Genomic DNA, 18,342 nt, shown 5'->3' on the forward strand with positions numbered 1-18,342 from the left:
ATTCTCCATATGCGAATATAGGTAGAGGCGGTAGTTTGTGGAACAATGGCGTTTCTTTGTTTCTCCGTGAGGTACTTTGGCTTCTTCGCTTTTTTTAGCTTTTTTTAGGTATAAATTAACATTGGCCATCGCGATTTTACGTTACTCGTATAAAAATGCGAATGATCATAAGTCTCAGGCGCAGAAATATTACAATAAAAAAAAATATTAATAATCGGTACAGGGTGCTGTCTTAAACATTATGTTTTAGGCTTACCAATGTTTGATAAATCAAAATTTATTGCTTTAATATTTTCTAAAATTCTTTTATGTTAGATATTGCAAAATAATATTTCCTTATTTAAACCTAGAAGGGAGCCAAGACACACTTGGAAGTGCAAAAACTGTTCGTCTTTTTGTATTTAGGTGTTAGCATTCCCTTCGCATTTGAGATTATAAGAAAATAAGGTCTCCAACTATTACCCAGACATCCAATTCAAAACGTCTTTAATCTGTCATGCGCCATTTAATTTTCAGTAAACGAAATTCCTTACATTTTAGTTTAACTTCTCCTACTAACTTTTGAATACTCATAAATGCGTGTATGTATAAGTATATCCTAATAAGTAAGAAAAAACTTTGTTTGTACTCACTTGATTTGACGTGTGCGTTTGCGCACTGGGGGAATGCAGCACCTCGTGTTTCTCCAATTGCTCGCGTGTCTGGAATGTCGCCGTGCATTGTACACAGTGATAGGCGCCCATTTCGCTGCCTCCAATAGAACCAGGACTTGAGGTTGAACGCGCCGCATCCAAATCATAAACAGTACTTCCACCATTATTGATGTTGCCCGCCAGTGCATGCGTCGTCGCATGTGGATGATGATGTCCATTTGTGGCCAAAGCCAGCAATTGGCTGGTGGGTGAATTGCCTACGGATGTGGTGGACGTTAACGCGGTCGCAGCATTACCTCCGCCTCCTATACTGCTATTGCTCAAACCATTGGTCAGACCATTTTGCTGTTGCGCTTGCATGGCAGCCATGGCAGCCATTAGTTGAGCGGCAGCGGGCAGATGTGGATGCATGCCATGTGGATGTGCTAGATGTGGCGGCAAATGTGGTAGTTGATGTTGAGCGGCAGCTGCAGCCGCTGCTGCTGCTGCTGCGGCTGTGGCAAATGGTGATGTGGCGGCGCTGAGATCGTTTGGAGATGTCGGTAAGACGATGGGCGCCGCATTTGGTATCATTTTTGATTGATGTTTACCTGGCGTGGAGTTGGGTGAGACGGGACTGTTGACGGCGGTGGTGATGGCGTTGGCACCTACTGGTGGAGCAGGTGAACGTCGCACATATTCAATACTTGTAATACTATTATTATTATTTTTAATATTGCTATCGTTGTTGTTGTTATTGTTGTTGTTGCTGCTGTTGCTATTGTGTTGAATAGGTGAATTTGTGAATTTAACAGTGCTGCTGTTGCTGTTACTGTTGCTGCTGCTGTCGTCATCGTCGTCGTTCCCCTCGTTATCATCATCAATGTCGACGGCACCCTGTTGTGAGTATGATTGTTGGTGTTTTTGATGGTATTGTTGCTGTAGGTGGCTATGTTGGTGGTTGTGGTAAACAAGGCTGGATGGAAAGTTTTCGACATTAAGTTTCTCATGCGGATGCTCGGTAGAGATGTGTTCGCGCAGAGACTGCAAAAAGATGGAAGGAATATTTGAGGGGCACGTAAGGTTAAGAAATGTGTATCTGTGTACGAGTACAGGTTTTTTTGAATATTATTGTATATAAATTTTAATTTAGACAACATCCTCAAGTTACTATTATTACTATTCTCCGGATATCCGGGTGAATATAATATTATATCCAAAACCCTTATCCATTTTATTTTAGTAAAGAGAAAGGGCACATATTTTAACAAAAACTATTTTTTTTTTATTAAAAGCTATGTGTTTACTGCATCCAATATTATTTTTAAGTTAAAAACGTAAACCACATAACCTTGTGAAAAGTTTTAAGCAGAGATTTATACAGTAGTCACTATTTGCGTTAGTGCCTAATGGCGACTGATAGGTCGCTTATGAGTAGAGATCGGATTCTTATGCAAGTGCATATTTTTGTTTAACATCACATGAAGTTCGCACCTAGGTAGAAACTCATCATAATAAAATATTCAATTTGCATAAAAATCCGATCTCTACTTATCAGTTATTGATGCAGTTTTTTGCATCTGCAAACAGAAGAAACAACCACAATCACTTTGTCATTTAAACCATCAAATCGCTAGAAAAAACCAAAGAGCTATCACTGCTATCACCTCGGTTTTATGCAGTTTGACGTTTAGCAGGAATTTCTCTAAGTACTTCCTGGGGCTCATTATAATACTGTCTTATTTTTTACTTTACAACTGTACTAATCAGATCGCATATAGTTGAGCCCTTTCAACTGAAACCGGTTATATAAACACAAGTATTTTGGGTTGTTGCTTTCCACGTAAATCGCTACCTTCCTAGTGTTCTTTTGCAGATCAGATACAAAAAGCATATCAATAATTTATTTACTTACTTGAAATCCTAAGCGTGTTGGACACTGCGGACAGTTCACCATGAAATCTGCATGTGATGAAATCGGTCCCGGCATCGAGGTGTTTTCCTCTTCGACGTTACTGTTGCTTTTCGAACTGTTTTGATGATGAGGATGATGTAAACTCGATGCCAATGAGGGAACTTTAAAAAGATATAAAATAAAGGAATTATTTTAAAAGGTTGCAGTTAAAGTATGAAAATATATACAGTTGGAGTTAAAATTAATAAATGAAAATAAATTTAATAATAAAAAAGTAAGGAGGTGCTACGGTTATAGGCCATGAAAAAGAGGCAGCAGATCTTGCAAACATTAAAGAAAAACCAGAGATATCGGAATTTTTTTAGGGGAAACTGCATGTTTCAACAAACTACAAAATATCGGAGGACAACATTAAATAATCGTTCTGACATATCATTATTTGTTGCGATGCTGTTGGCACGATATCTCGATATTCATTTCTGTTGCGCAGCATTCTACGACCTGAACTATTGTGAGAGTCTTCGAGAAATTGATGAAGTTTTCGCATAGATTCCTGTGTTCAAATGCATCCATATTTTGCTTCAAAATACAAGTTATGGAATTTTCGCATATGCGAGAGTTTCTATTTTGCCCAGCAGAGTGAGCTTTTTGATTTTTGTGACGAGATCTATGCTGAGGAGAAACCTTACTTTGCTTAGCAGAGCGAAGAGGTCGTATTCTTCTGGTAACTTTCTGTAGGTATGATGCTAAATAAATTAGTACCAGTGCACGTTGTATAAAAATATAATGTGACGCCTGTATATATTTGTACCAAAAATATTACAGAAATATGTTCCTGTTTAGAGATGAATAATCCTTTTTTGTCGTTCGGTTTAAAATGCGCTTTAGGCGGATCACAAATGTTGCTGGGGGCAATTTGTAATAATCTGGGTATTTTTCACTTCACTTCACTTGTTCCTGTGTATTCTGGCACTTTTCTTACTAATAATAATTTAAACGAATTTTACTTTATTTAAGCAAGCATTTCAGGCAATGCACTCACTTGAGAACAAAATATAACTAAAAACGATGGATTGCGGAAACGGAATAACGCCAATGTTAGCCGACATAAAGCAGAATATTTGATTTAGCTACCTGAAGCTCTTTCTTGGAAATGAGTTATTTATATTGTATGAATTTGGCTCAATGATTGACGACTAAGGTTGTTGCTAAGTGATTATAATATCTATTTTCAGTAGACGCTATCAAAGGCAAAAACAGTTAAAATTGTTTATCAATGAAACTAAAGCGGAACAATAATTCCTATTTTGAACTAAGTCCCGATTTACACAGGGAAAAATTTGGAAGGGAAACTTTTTGTTCGTGGGAGAAGGGCGGACGGCGAAGAGAGAGGGATCTCTGTTTCCTGAAATATATTAATTTTTGCTTGCGTTATAGTACGCCCAGGTGGGCGAACAGTCATTACTAACCCGACTCCTCCCGTCATTCTGAACATTTTGGCGTATATTTCAATATCCATCTCGATGATTCTATTCTGTTACATACAGCTACAGCTAAGCCATACATATTACAGTTATGTGAAAAACTTATAATGCCCTTGTGCACTCCAGAGCACGCGGGTTTAAAAATATAAGCAAATGAAATGTAAAAGATATTTTTCGAGCGATAAGTCGTTGAAGGAATTTGTGTGGCTTTGTGCTAGCAGATAGGCTGAGAATGAAGCTGAGCTGAAACGAAGAGACGAAAATACCACACACATACACACATACACATGTATTTACATTTCTTTGTATGCTTGGTAATGACTTAAAAGGTTTTGTGTGTGGTTTGGAAGAATGAAGAAAGTTGAGTCATCCGTTGATTTCAGCATTTCAGCGTACGGTGAGCAGAGAAGTACGGGTGAGCGATGTATTAATAAGCATTTTAGTGGTTTAACTTTATCTCAGTCTGGTTGAAGTATTACTGAAAAATAGTAGAAAAAAACCTACGTAAATAATATAAAAGAATTGTGTTTATGTATTTTGGTCATACGCGCATTAGCTGCCTTCGAATCATCAATTCTCTGCTCGCTCAGCGAAAAATTTGTGTGTGAAAGCAACAATAGCTTGGCGATATTGAAGCAACTTGGGTTTTAGCCGCAGCGCTCACAAGTGCCAGTGCTTTCAGGTATAAGCAGCGATATTTTTTTAAATAAATTTTGCATACTTTCAGGCGGAAATACTTGAAAAGGAATGGAGTTACATAACAGTTTGTGCATAATGCGGTGAAAGATAGAGACATTTCTGATCGTCTTGCATACTTTCAGGAGAGAAAAGGAATGGAGTTACAGAACAGTTTGGGCATCATGTGGCGGGAAGTAGATGCTTATCTTTTGATCATTTTGCATACTTTCAGGGCGATGCTTTGAAATCAAATGGAATTACACAACAATTTGTCAAAACGAGAATAAAACAGTGCTGCCAAATCAAATCCAATGATGGATTCAATGGAAATTTTTGGTTTTATTCACTATTCGAGTAGGTGGTTGATGAATCGGAAACAGTTGTTATTAAAAAGCAGTTTGTGTATAAAATGGACTTGATTGACCTCTAATTTTTTTTTTTAAATCAAGCTGTCTACTTTCATGTTTTAGCAAAGGGAACACAAATTTCCTTGAACTCTACATAAAACAAACTTTTTGTGGACCACCCTAGTGTACTCGCACGAAACACATACAAACTTCATGCCTTCAGTACAACTGTTGCATGAAGGCATAATTACTTATGCACGAATATGTACAGCTAACTTGTATGTTTCCATATGTGTATATATTTACTTAGTCAGACAGTTGAGGCTCTATGCATGTTGTTTTTTATAATTTCGTCAGTATGTGTATCTGCCGTACTGATACGCATAAGTTGATGATGATCTCATCGTCAGGTCTTTGTGCTCAGGTCTCAAACAACATCAAGAAATAATAAAGAAAAAACAGCAACATGCCCACGAATAAAACCACTGACAAACGGACAAGACAGTCAAACAGTATTTATGGTAAGGAAGTTCTTACTCGCTGCCAGCGTCGACGTGAGATTCAAACTCAAGCTTGGGCAACGATTAAATAAGGAAAAATTGCAAAACCGTAAAAGAATGCAATATAAAAAACAAGTAAACTGCAATAACAATATAATTAAAAATAAAAATAACAGTAGAAAACTATCAGAAAGATTGCTTTGTTCACTACGGCAACGGTAAATGGAGAGTAGGTAGAAAATAATGCGCAGTATTGGCAAACTTGGTATTGAATCGCTTACTAGTCAGAAGATACTTCAGGTAAAATCGAATCGTTTTTGACACGACGTGGTCAAACCGAATATTTGTAACTAAATTTTTTATATTTTTTAACACAAAGTTCAATTTATATTATCCAAAAAAAAATTATTTTATTATTATTGAAATTTTGCACTATGATTCCTTACTTATTTACTACTTACTCATGCTAACTGTTCCAAAGTGAGAGGAAGTTCTACATATTACATGTATACGAGTATTACATATGTATGTACCATAAGTAGTGAGAATATAAACTACGCATATCAAATAAGCGTTCTATCAACGGTCCGAATCTTGTGTGGTAAATAAAATTACCGACTTTACTTTCGATTCTTTAAAATGGTTGGAACTTTTTTAAATGGTCGTATTTCCCCCCTTTAGGTAAATTCTCTTTTAACTAAGCACATTTCGTATTAAAATCAAACATAATTTGAAATGTTTGTCTTCCATCACTGCTGCGTGCAAAGAAGACAACAAATCAAAGTGAGTCAGTATAACTATCGGCGTGTGTATTGACTTATGTATGTACTATAAACTACAGCGTTAAGTTAACAGAGTTGAAGAGCGCGAGAGAGATGGAGAGTAAACGGAATGAATATGTGAGTGCCTCGCTCGCTTTGTATAAGAGTAAGCGAGCAAAAAGAAACCAAAAGCAGACATGATATGTACAATGATGGTTAACTGATTGAAGTCGGAGGGAAAACACAATACGAGAGCAAATAAAAACAAGAACAAAACTTCAGTAAAAAATCGTAAAAGTAAAAATGGTGTACAAAATGGAGTTTCAAGCGCTAGAAATTGAGCTTAAGTGCGTTGAATAAAGTACCGCTGTATTGTTGACCGTTGTTTTGTTTTTTTTTGTTATTCTGCGCTCACAATTGATACAATGCACTTTGGTGTGTTTGTGTGGCTGCTGAGTAGGTATACGGCATTAATTTCAATTAAAACGAATACTTCACGTAACGAGCTGTAGTGTGCCGATGAGTAGGTATCGTTAAGCTGCATTGAGTTGCCACTTGCAAGTACGCTTGCAGTCAGCACAGAATTCCAAGCTGTATGCAGCTGTGTGCATATATGTATGTGTGTATGCTTCCTTATAAGCACGAAACATTGTGACTCTTATCACTTCGATCTTCGTAAGTCATTGCTTCTCTACTATTAAAAGAAATTAATTTCGTTAACGTTTTATTAAAAGTGCTATGAAGACTGAATCCCCTCTGCTTTGTTTACTTTGCCTTCTTGACGCGCTGCCTTAACAAATGTATTTCTTCAATTGCTATTCTCTCCCATATGACACAGCCAATTTGCTCGGTCTCTTATTGGCATACCTACATGCGTACATATTATATATATGTATGTTTGTGTGGAAGTGCGCACTCAAATTCCTATTTCTGTTTTTTTGTTCGTTGTTGCTATTGTCATTTGATAGTTTACCTTAATTTACCTCAATTAACCGTAGGCTGGCAGGCAGACATACAATAAAACAACAACAGCATTGTTGATCAACGTGCGTAACAGAGGTTGAACGGGCGCAGGAATAGGCGCACACTTTCACAGCTACATACATACCCATGCAAGATTGTGTTTATGACCATTTTGTGTACACGCAGTGTTTTGTTGTTGCATTTGCCCCAGCAGCAGCAGCAGCGTGTCAAAGTCCCTTTAAACGCACATGCAACATGACAGCGATATTAAATTGAAGTTTTCATTTCGTAGCGTAAATATGTATGTATGTATGAATAGGGACTTTTTTCCAATGTATTGGCAACAGCAATAATAACCAAAAATAAGAAATCAAAAATACAACGACGACAATAACAATTAAAGTAAATGATAAAAATCTCAAAAAAAATCCACAATGATGTACACGAAAAGATATTGTTTATACCTTTTCACATATTGACGTGCTGCTAAATGTATGTAAATAGTTTTTGCTTTCCACCAACACAGCAATAAAAGCCACAATATTATAACTATGCCGCTATAAAGTATGGTCAGTTTACTATTAAACATTAATTTGTTGCTTACGTTGGTATTGCTATTGTTTTATTGTTGTTATTGTTGTTGTCGTTGCTGGGTCGTTGATTGTATTTGAAGTGCAACGTTTACAATTACAATTGTTATTATTGCTGTGGCAATTGTTGGCCGTGTCACTACTGTTGTTGCTGTTATTGTTGTTGTTGTTGATGTTATTGTACTTGTATTTACGACTGCCCCAGTCGTTTAGCTTTCGACGATGAATGAATGAATGCAACTGTTTGTTATGGCAGCGCACTGTATTTGTATGTATGTGCCCGGCGTCATCAAAAGTTCGTTGCACGACAGCGAAGAAATTATTTTCACTTTCTTTACGAAATGCTGGAAATTGTGTATGCAATTTACGGAGCAACACACAAATGGAAATAGCGCTTTCGCTTAGTAGAAAAACTGGAAACGATGAATAATAGTGGCAAATATTTGTTTCCTATTTGCCAAGGAAAATCATTTAAAAGAAAACGAAAGAAGTGAAATTAAATGAAAGAAAGTAAAACAACAAACTTAGGAATGTATTTGTTTATTTTTTATAAAATATAATTTTACAATAAAAAAGCAGATTGATTAGAGAAAATATGCTTGAAAAATGAGCGTCAAAATGTTAGCTTAAACCATTTTTGTATATTTGAAAAGACATAGTTTTTGAAGCTGGTGGCCACAAGAAAAGATAAGTCAGTGATGATTTTTTTTTAATTTTCGCGATTCATCGTGGGACCAAAAAGGTACAAATAAGTTTCAAAACTTTGAACTCACATTGGCTAATGAACCGAAAATCTATATTAAATCTGTAGTACAATGTCCTTTAACACAATTCCACTATAAATCCTTTATGGATGCATGGTACAAAGAGTGCAATCTAAGGTACTAGGAACAATATAATCAGCAACGTGTTTGCTACGTCAAAAATACGAACATACATAGAGGACTTCAAATGCCGATGGTAGATGACGAAGTTAAAAATTGCAGAGCAAAATATCTCAAAAAACGGCAGATCCAGGGTATGGCCCTATTGCTACAGCTCTCTCTCGCACACACAATCGGCATATCATGTCTACAACGGAAGGATCGATCCGCGGTAATTGTAAAAACTTGGACAAAAATGAGCCCACCCAATGAGCTAACAAACAGACAAAATAAAGAAGGATTGAAAAACTTGCTGTTAGGCTAAAAATTAGTTATAAGTGACTCAGTAAATTAAATTAAAAAAAAAAAAACATCGTGATGGCAAACGTGACGTAATTAAAACGAGAGCAAAAATATGGAAAATTGCGCAACGAGCTAAAATTTACTTTGTTCGACTTCAATGAAACGAGCACCGATTTGAACGAAAACCTTCCTTTAGTGCAGTAATTTTAAACCCTGCGAGCGGTTATTGTTCTTTAACGCATCTAACCACGTGTGAAAAGCATAATATTGCATTCAGCCGCAATGAAAAATAATTCAAAATTAATTTTAAGCAAAAATCCTTAACAAGTTTTCCTCAAATATTTGAGAACGTGTGCCCTGTCAGCTCTGCGTCAGTGGCGTATCATTTGTCATGTGAAGGCCTTGAACTACCCATAGCGTGTGCTATAATTTCCGTGACTCAATTAGAAAAAAAGAAAGAAATTTAAACCAAAATTATAGCCAAGTTTATGTCAAAACGAACGTGTTGTATTAAAAAAGTAACGAAGTGTCATCTAATTTGACAAGCTGCTGTCAATGAAAAATTCTCACACAATTTAGGTGCTGACACTTAAAAATTACCTTTATTTCAACAGTTATAATGCCAGGAAGTAAATCGACGAAAGTCGACATTTTGCAAGAGACAATGGAAATATATTTCAAGTGGATTAGCAAATATACCTATGCAATGAACATATCTACTTATACGAACGAGTATGTAGTAGAAAAAATTGACAATAGCGCCACAAATTCGACTGTTTGCTCTGGCAATCAATATTGCCCAGACGCACCTGCTATTTTGACACAATTTTCATTTGGACTATGCCAAACTTTTTTCTCACCTTCGAGAGCATTTCATTTGTGTGACTTTTTTGCGTTGTATTTCTTCGAATGTGATTTTTAGCGCTTCGCGTATTTTCAGGGTAATTGGTGAAGATGGCAAACAAGCAGAAAATTTTAATATTTTGATGCATACACACACATACAAATATACATACACATAGGTATGCTTGTATTTAGGTGCAAACAAAAGTCGTAATATTTTTTAAATACCAATAAAGAAATTCCGAGATTTGTCAACTTTTAAGTGCGAAGTAAATAAATTATTATTACGTATGAGGCGAGCTAGTGATGTCAAGATCGCTAATTTAGTAGCGTCAAGTGAAAGTAGTAAAGTTGGCGTGCATGCTAAACTTGAGGAGGCGGGTTATAGTGATTAGTACGTATATTATAAACGTTAAAATATGAATAAATATCCAACTAAAAGTGGTCTTTGGAAAATACTTGTAAACTTTTGGAATTTAAATGGATAAACACTGAACACTTGCGCTGCAACAAACGTTCTCATGCTGGCTGCATAGCCTAATACAGGTGAGTGCGACGCAGTAGCAGATACAGCGGATAAGCTCATCAACATAAAAATACTCGCATGCAGCTAAGAATGCTAAGTGTGCGGACACTTAAGCCCCTCTGGCGGCACAGACATGTCAGCGACTAATCTCAATGTTTTCTTTTGTTTCAGGTGGGGTTTTTCATTTCGCTATTTCAATGAATTTATGCTGACGTAGCTATCCAACCTATTTAATTTGCTTTTAGTTTCGTTTCCTCTTCTTATTTTCGGTTAAAGCTAAGCAAATAATCCCCTCACTAGATACGTATGAATGTTTTTAGTTCCAATTCATCGTCTCAGTCACATTCCGTTTGTTTGCCATATTTTATTTGTGTGGGCTACAATAAATGCGATCGTAAAGGTGCCAGTTTTATGAGCCACACAGGCAAAAATGAGGCTATGAGCACTGAAAACAGCACCACGGATAGTGGGTGTTGTTGCGGACAAGTGTCCGCTAGACAATTGTCTACAAGAAGCGTGTATCGGCGCTGAAAAAAAGTTACCCTGGGAGAGTTAAACGATCGTCCGCCATCAAATCTCTTGCGGCCATGTTTAACAAGCAACGGTATTTAGGAAAATTATGAGCGAAATAAAAGCATTAAACAGAGGAAAATCATTAAACAATAAAATATATAAGCAATTAAAATAACATTTTATTTCTTTTAAATAAACAAGTTTTTGATGTGCTGATTTTTTAATTTTTGGCTTTTTTTGTATATTACTTTTCTTCATAAAGCTGACTAAAAGCTTAAATGTGTTTTTCTGCGCGCAACGCAGGAATTTGCTTCTCCCTAATGTGTGTGACATATACGATAATTGAATTTGACATTTGTTCATTAGTGAAGAAGCGTGGTTAATAAGCAGATATTACCAAGGGCAAAAACAACGAAAATTTATTTAAATATTAAATTTGCTTGTTAGCGTTAACAGCTTTCGACGAGCAAGTAATTTTCCTTGTGAATTGGGACAAACTAGTAATTTAATTTTCGGTTGGTTCGAGGCTTTTGTTTTTGTTTTCTTTCCCAACTTTCCTAAGACATTTTTTTCCGTTTGTTTTCGATTCTTATTTATTTTTAGAAGTATTGTACAATTTAATTTATAATTTAACTTGTTTTAAAAAAAACATTTTACATATAATCGCTAATCGCTCTCAACAAGGTATTCTACCGTTGTGCGGTTTTAACCGTCTTCGAGAAGAATTCAGTCGAACTATGCTGGATGTATCGTTGTCATGATTTTTTAGTCGTTGTTTGTGAGCTATTGTAAATTGTTTCGTTACTTCAGTCACAGTTGGTATGACAAGATCGCGCCTTATATAGTATGACTCGTTTACTATACTGAGCAGGATTTGCTTTGCAGACGTTAGATAGAGGTGACGTACTTTCGGCTAGTGCATGTCCAAAATTTATACCGTAAGCCCAAACCGGCCAATGAGCTAAAATAGTTTATTTAATTTCAAGTCAAGCTCTTCTCGCTTTTTCTTTACATGGAATACGAAAAAGATATTTTAGTCATTCATAATTTTCAACTAAACTTGAAAACTTTTACACGATATCGAAATTTAATGATTACAAATATTCTCGAAATGCGTTTATGAGGAAAAACTTCATTTTAAAGCAATCGCCAGCTTTCAACCTTCGCCAGCGCCAGGAAAGATTTACCAGAATAACATAAATTATCTGAAGGGCTTAAAGTATCTTTTTGAAAGCTTTTAATTTAATAAAATTTAGTCTTAATATATCAAAAGAGGGCGTAGTTTTATCTGATTTCAATAGTATTTGTGAGGAAGGAAGCGAAACAGGGGTCAAGTTTTGGCAAGTTTTATTGAGTCGTTAGCGAGACTCAAACTGAAAGTAGGTGTAGCACCTCCCATTTCGCAAAAATTTACTGGCGTTGTATTGTTTTTTTTTAGGTTCATTATTTATACCAAATTTGAGTAATTTTGCGTAATTTATAACAGAAAAATTACATTTTTCCTTTTTGAAAATTATTGTTATAGAAGTAGTTAGTGCTAGTCCCATTGATGTCCCATCAAATACTTTACAGTTGGAAAGGCAATACTGAAATAAAAGTATCGAAGTTATAGTTGTACAAAACAAATTGAAATTTTGAAATTCCAAGTAAAATTATCCAACACTCCGGCAATAAGCTTCATTTAAAGTTTAACTTTGCAAAAAACTTGTTTAAATGAAAGCTCTAGGAGCTCTTGATGAAACCTAATGTAGAATTTCACGAAATCAAAGCTTCCGCTAAGAAACTTGAAAAGCACAAATAATATCACCATTTTATTGCTTTACATTTTCAAAGATACCTTTGATAGCCCGATCCACACAAATGAAGTGAAAAAAAAACGAACAAAATTTATGTATTTTCCATCATGAATCATAAATTTCAATTGAGCGCTATGTACGCAGTGTCCAAATATTTCAAGACTTATCAATCATGCCCAATTGATTTGCATGAGTAAATGTGAATGTGTGTATAATTTGAAAGAAATTGACGTTAAATATGAAGCAAAACGTGGATCAAAGAAGTGGAGTGGGGCGTAGCGGTGAATGAACAAACATTTTAGATCATATGATGGATTTTTTCGATCCAATTATTTGCCAAATGCGACAATTCTTCATCACATCCATATGCTTATACGTATGTATTTTGAACAAAGTTGGGATATTATAAACATAGAATAATTGAAATCGAGTATTCAGCTGAGACGGTGACATCAAATAGGCGCCCAAGCCAGAGACTCGACTCCTTTTAACTATTTTTTGTGAAGCGCCAAATAAATAAAACACGAATTGAGACATGAAATCGTAGTTGGTGAGATAAGTGCGGAAATTCGAGAAAATGTACAACAAAATGTTTGGCTGCTTTGAAACTAGCCATGAAAGCCAATTGGGCGAAAGTTCAAAGAAAAGTCATTCCGTACTTAACAGCAACTTCCACTTTTCCCAACAAAAAAATTCCTTAAAAATTTGCCGGCTTCTTTTTTTTTGATAGCCAATTAAATAAAATTAAAATGTCAGACGGGTGGTCTATGTATTATGCTTAAAACTTCCCTACAGGGAAAAGCCCCGCCCCGCTAATACAGAAACATTCATGGTGAAAAGATTTTTACAGGTATGGCCAATATCAGACCGTTAACCGGCTCTTAGCGAATTTGACAGAATCAGCTGATGGGCTGACGTAACAGGGGATGTGTTTACAAAAAAAACTGAGATTGTGTTGGTGATATGCGATAAAAATCAACACAGCCAGACACATTTTGAGCGATGGAAAACTTTATTTTGATTTTTACGTGCGCCATTGCTTGTTGGCTTGTATACTGCAGCTGCCTCCTTGTGCAAAAATTATAATTTTTCCGTCAGCACATTTTACTGCAAGAAAGTAAACTGCACAATAGATCAGTACACAAACAGCCAATCAATAATCTAGTAATGGAACGGAGGTCTTAGCAGCCAGTTTTCTCAATGAAAATAATTTGTAAATTTATTCACACTTAATTTATAATAAATAAATAATTAGTAAAATATAAAAAAATTACAACATGATTGATTATTGAAATTTTTGTTTTCTCACGCTAGCTGTAGCGTTTTAAGTTGTTGGTTTATTACTTTCTCATTGAGCTCAAGTCAAATTATATAACTTATTGACAAGTTTCTCTTATTACTTAAGATGCTGTTTTTCTTAAGCTTCAAAAATATATGTGTATATATGCATGCCTCTATGTAGGTATGTACAATTTATATAGTATATTGTTAACAAATAGCCAAATATCTTTGCTTATTCAGCGTGCAAGACCTTTATTCAAAATTGATTGAGCTAAATGAGCGGCTGACACATTTACCCGAGTGCTATAAATTAATGAAGAAAACATAAATACATGTGTACGCATACATAAATGCGTATGTATGTATTTACATATGTAAATATATTTGTGCATATACTGCATAGAATAATTAATAAACAGAAAAAAAGCGGCAAAGTATATAAAAAAAAAATTGTTAAAAAAGAAAGGTTATGTTTTGTAAGAAGCCGATGTCAGAGACATGCAACAAATTAGTATGCAAACCAGGAAATGACATATTTATAAGGAGTTTCGATAAATTATGATCCAGGAAAAACTTGTGTACTTAATATTACTGAAGCGCATGCATCAAAAATTTACCTACCTAACCATGTTCGTGTATGCACACACGTACGCACGCTCATCCATACATACAATCATACTTTTAAATCAACTTTAGTTCTCTCGCACATGTGACAGTTGCTTAGCAACCGTGTTTGAAGATCATCAACGAGAGCGACAGTTGGCGACATAAGTCCTACATGCGAAAGTACTCGATTGTAGGAATGATACACATACATTTGCGTACAAGTATGTGAATACGTATGAGAAAGTACAACACGTGTATGTCTATAAATTTTATTAAAGAAAATTGTTTATGCTATTTAGCAAATGTCATAAAGCGTAATGTGCGGGCCAGCAATTAACCTGATTATGCAATGAAAAGCACCAAACAGTTCTTCAATGAGGTCTACTAACCGCAGCCGCCAGGCGACATGTGGAGCGTTAAAACGGCCAAGACGCAGAGGTGAAATGAGGTGGCATGACAGCGCTTTAATTACACCTTCGTTGTTGACAATTTAAGTTCGGTGGGTGGTGGAAAAAATTTAGGTAATACATATTTAATATTATAAGTATGATATTTTTATTAAGCACAAAGAAGTTTCGAGAAATGTGAGTATATAGAACGGATAGTATGACAAGGTCTTATTGGAAGGTACTAAAAATGTATAGTACTTCAATATAGTGAATAGAGTTGTGAAACTAGGAAACTTGAGCTCTATAGCTGCTGAGGGTCTTCAAAGACGGTAAAGTAAAGATGCTTAGGCGACAAATGTCATTGAATTTATTGATGGGAATGCAAGTACATTTGATTTGCTAAAGGAAAGGCTATGTGGCTGAAGACTCTCCACTCTGTAGTACATTACGTATACGTGTAGCTATAATCCTCTTTGGTTGTTAGATCTTCCAGTTTGCAGTAGTAGCTTATTTGTAATTTCCTACTACCACCTAAAAATATGACCACGCAGAGCGTCGGGCCTGACAAATAGGAGAGAAACGAAGCTCGAGAGCTAGAAAGGGACTCTGAAAATCGTTCTCTTAACAATTCGTCTGCGGCTGAAGGTGGCTCAAGTAATTAGATTTCGAGACCTCACATACTATTCCCTGTAGTTTTCTGGAATTGGTTTATAAGTGTGTGAATCTTCAGCACCAAGGTACATATGTATGTATGTACATGTTTTAAATCATACGACATGATTTTTCTCCACTTTTTTTCAAAACAAAAAAAAATATCAAAAAGCATTTTCTTTTAAAATATTAAATATAAAAACATCCAGTCACTTCAAATAGTATACACTTTTTGTCATTGTTACGCCATTCTCCGCGTGGACCTCATAGCGTACAAATATTTTATTATCACTTCAAATGTGCATGACACAACTAATTACAACAACTAGCGTCTATCACAAAATGTATGTATGTGTATGCTCGACTTCTTCTCAGTCACGCCTCATGTGGTTTCTCACCGAACGCTCAAATTAGTGTATAGTAAGTGTTTTGAATTATTGAATCGCTGCGTTAAACCAAACATTTATAATAAATAATTTATGAAGAGCAAGTGTTGAAATGTTTAATTTTGCAAGGTAAAAATTGGCAAAAAAATATAGCAATCTAGTCTAAAAAAATCTGCAAAGCTAGTCTAGAAAGATTGAATTCGCTTCACCTTCAGTTTTTATAGGAATTTTTTAGATTTTTTAAATGTAAATTCTTTAGCTCGTGTTCAAGTCCTCTGAATTTATGAAAACTGTATTTGCAAAGCTGGACTTGTAACCGTTTTTTGCAATTAGTAGAGATGAGCTGAGTCGATATTTTTAAGAATTTGCCGACACCGATTTTAAAAGTATCCAATATTTTCGATACTCGGTCCGAAATGTTTGGATTTCTAGCAAGATCGTAAAATAGCCAAAAATAGGGCAAAAAATTTAAAAGCAAAAAACGAAAATTAAACGACAGGATAGGACCACTGAAATGTTAATTCAAATTAAATTTGCCGTTTTCCTGTTAGCTGTACACCAGCGTAAAACTTCGACTGATAAACTGGACCGTAATCAATTATGGGCCCTGTACAAGTTACAGGGGCCGACATAACTATGCATACCCTACCTAAGGGAAAATTCAAACACAAATATTTTTTTCGACTATATCATTCAAATTTCGATTAACTTATTAATTTATTTATAATATAGTAACATTATAAAAACACAAATCAAAATATTTCTATTCCAAAAACAAAATATTATTTTCATATATTTTTTTTATAAATGCCCAGAAACTTGTAGCGACAAAATTTGCGTACCCTTGTACCCTACTAGTAATAGTAAAAGTAATAACGTTATGCAAATGACTCAATACTTAGTGTTGCCGCCTTTTGCGTTAATTACAGCCAAAAGGCGGCGTGTCATACTGTGAACTAATCTCTTAAGAAGCTCTTCAGATATTTTATTCCAGGTCTCTTGCAGTTTCTGAAAAAATTCTGCTTTCTTTGAGCGGCAACTTGATCGAACGATTTTTTCGTCTTTGCCATAAGTGCTCGATAGGATTTAAGTCGAGGCTTTGAGCGGGCCATTCTAAAAGCTCTATTGAGTTTTGTCTAAAGTATTCCTTTGCTACGCGACTGGTATGTTTGGGGTCGTTGTCTTGTTGATAGATGAAATTGTGTCCAAGACCCATTCTTCGTGACGAGGGCTCGAAGAATGTGCTTAGCATATTGACGTAGGACTCCCCAGTCATTTTTCCTTCAATATGTACCAGATCTGATATACCGCTATAGGAAAAACATCCCCAGATAAACACACTTCCACCGCCAAACTTAATTGTGCTTTGCACGCGCTTTGATTGGAACCTCTCTTAACTTTTTCGCCACACTTTTTCTCTTCTTTTTGTATTTTTAAACTCAAACTTACTCTCATAGCGCCATATAACCCTCTCCCAGAAACTCAATGGCATATTGAAGAACTTTTTGGCAAATGCTAGTCGCGCTTTCATGTTTTTATTGCTGATGAAAGGTTTCCTGATCTTGTAATGACTAGAAAACCCCTCTTCAGGAATTCTTCGCTGAATTCAACGCTCGCTTACATTAATTTGAAGACTTTCTTTAATAAACCTTGCCTTGTCTTTCTTAATTTCCCTTACTATTTGCGTGTCATCGCGAGAATTGGTTACCCTTAGCCGACCTGTTCTTGGAGCGCTCGCAAAGCCGCTATTTTTTTTTTAACTTTTTATAACTCTCTGGATTGTTGACTTGCTTCTATTATATTTTTTAGCAATTTTGCCATACCCCATTCCATTTTTGTGGTCCTGAACAATTAGTTTTCTTAAATCAATGCTTATTTTCTTCGACTTAAGCATTGCAATATGCTAAAAGTATGTATATTTGTTGTAAAATACAAGGTAAAATAAACACCAAAAGATTGTTTCCATTACCTTTCCACTACGAATTCGGGAAATATATTATTTAAAACGAAGGACAACACACGCGGATATTTTAGTGCTATGCACACTTATGTCGAATCCGAAAAGCAACTGAGACCCAATTAGTGAAAATTGTTCTGCCATGTGAAAAGATAACGGCACATTTTTAACGGCGCTGGTTTGCTAGCTCACACTTAGAAAAATAATGTGTACAATCTTAAACTCGACGAGCAGCTTACGGACTTATTTCCATAACAAAATATTTCTTCAAGGGGTATTCGTAGTTATGTCGGCCACTGTATATATGTACATAGAATAAGAAAAATCGTTTACGTAAAGGATATCTATAAAAACCCTA

General features: G+C 35.5%; 1 protein-coding gene across 1 annotated transcript in view; it reads right to left on the reverse strand.

The window, feature by feature from the left end:
• The window catches only part of LOC128871983 (zinc finger protein 1), a 91,166-nt gene that overhangs the window by 34,561 nt on the left and 38,263 nt on the right, over window positions 1-18,342 (reverse strand). Inside the window, exons 2-3 of the mRNA XM_054114214.1 lie at window positions 2,548-2,708; window positions 633-1,676 (exon numbers count right to left, since the gene is read on the reverse strand). Coding sequence (XP_053970189.1) covers window positions 633-1,676; window positions 2,548-2,708 — 1,205 coding nt within the window. The remainder of the gene's footprint in view (window positions 1-632; window positions 1,677-2,547; window positions 2,709-18,342) is intronic.

The sequence above is a fragment of the Anastrepha ludens genome, chromosome 2, assembly GCF_028408465.1.
Source record: "Anastrepha ludens isolate Willacy chromosome 2, idAnaLude1.1, whole genome shotgun sequence".
NCBI classification, from domain to species: domain Eukaryota; kingdom Metazoa; phylum Arthropoda; class Insecta; order Diptera; family Tephritidae; genus Anastrepha; species Anastrepha ludens.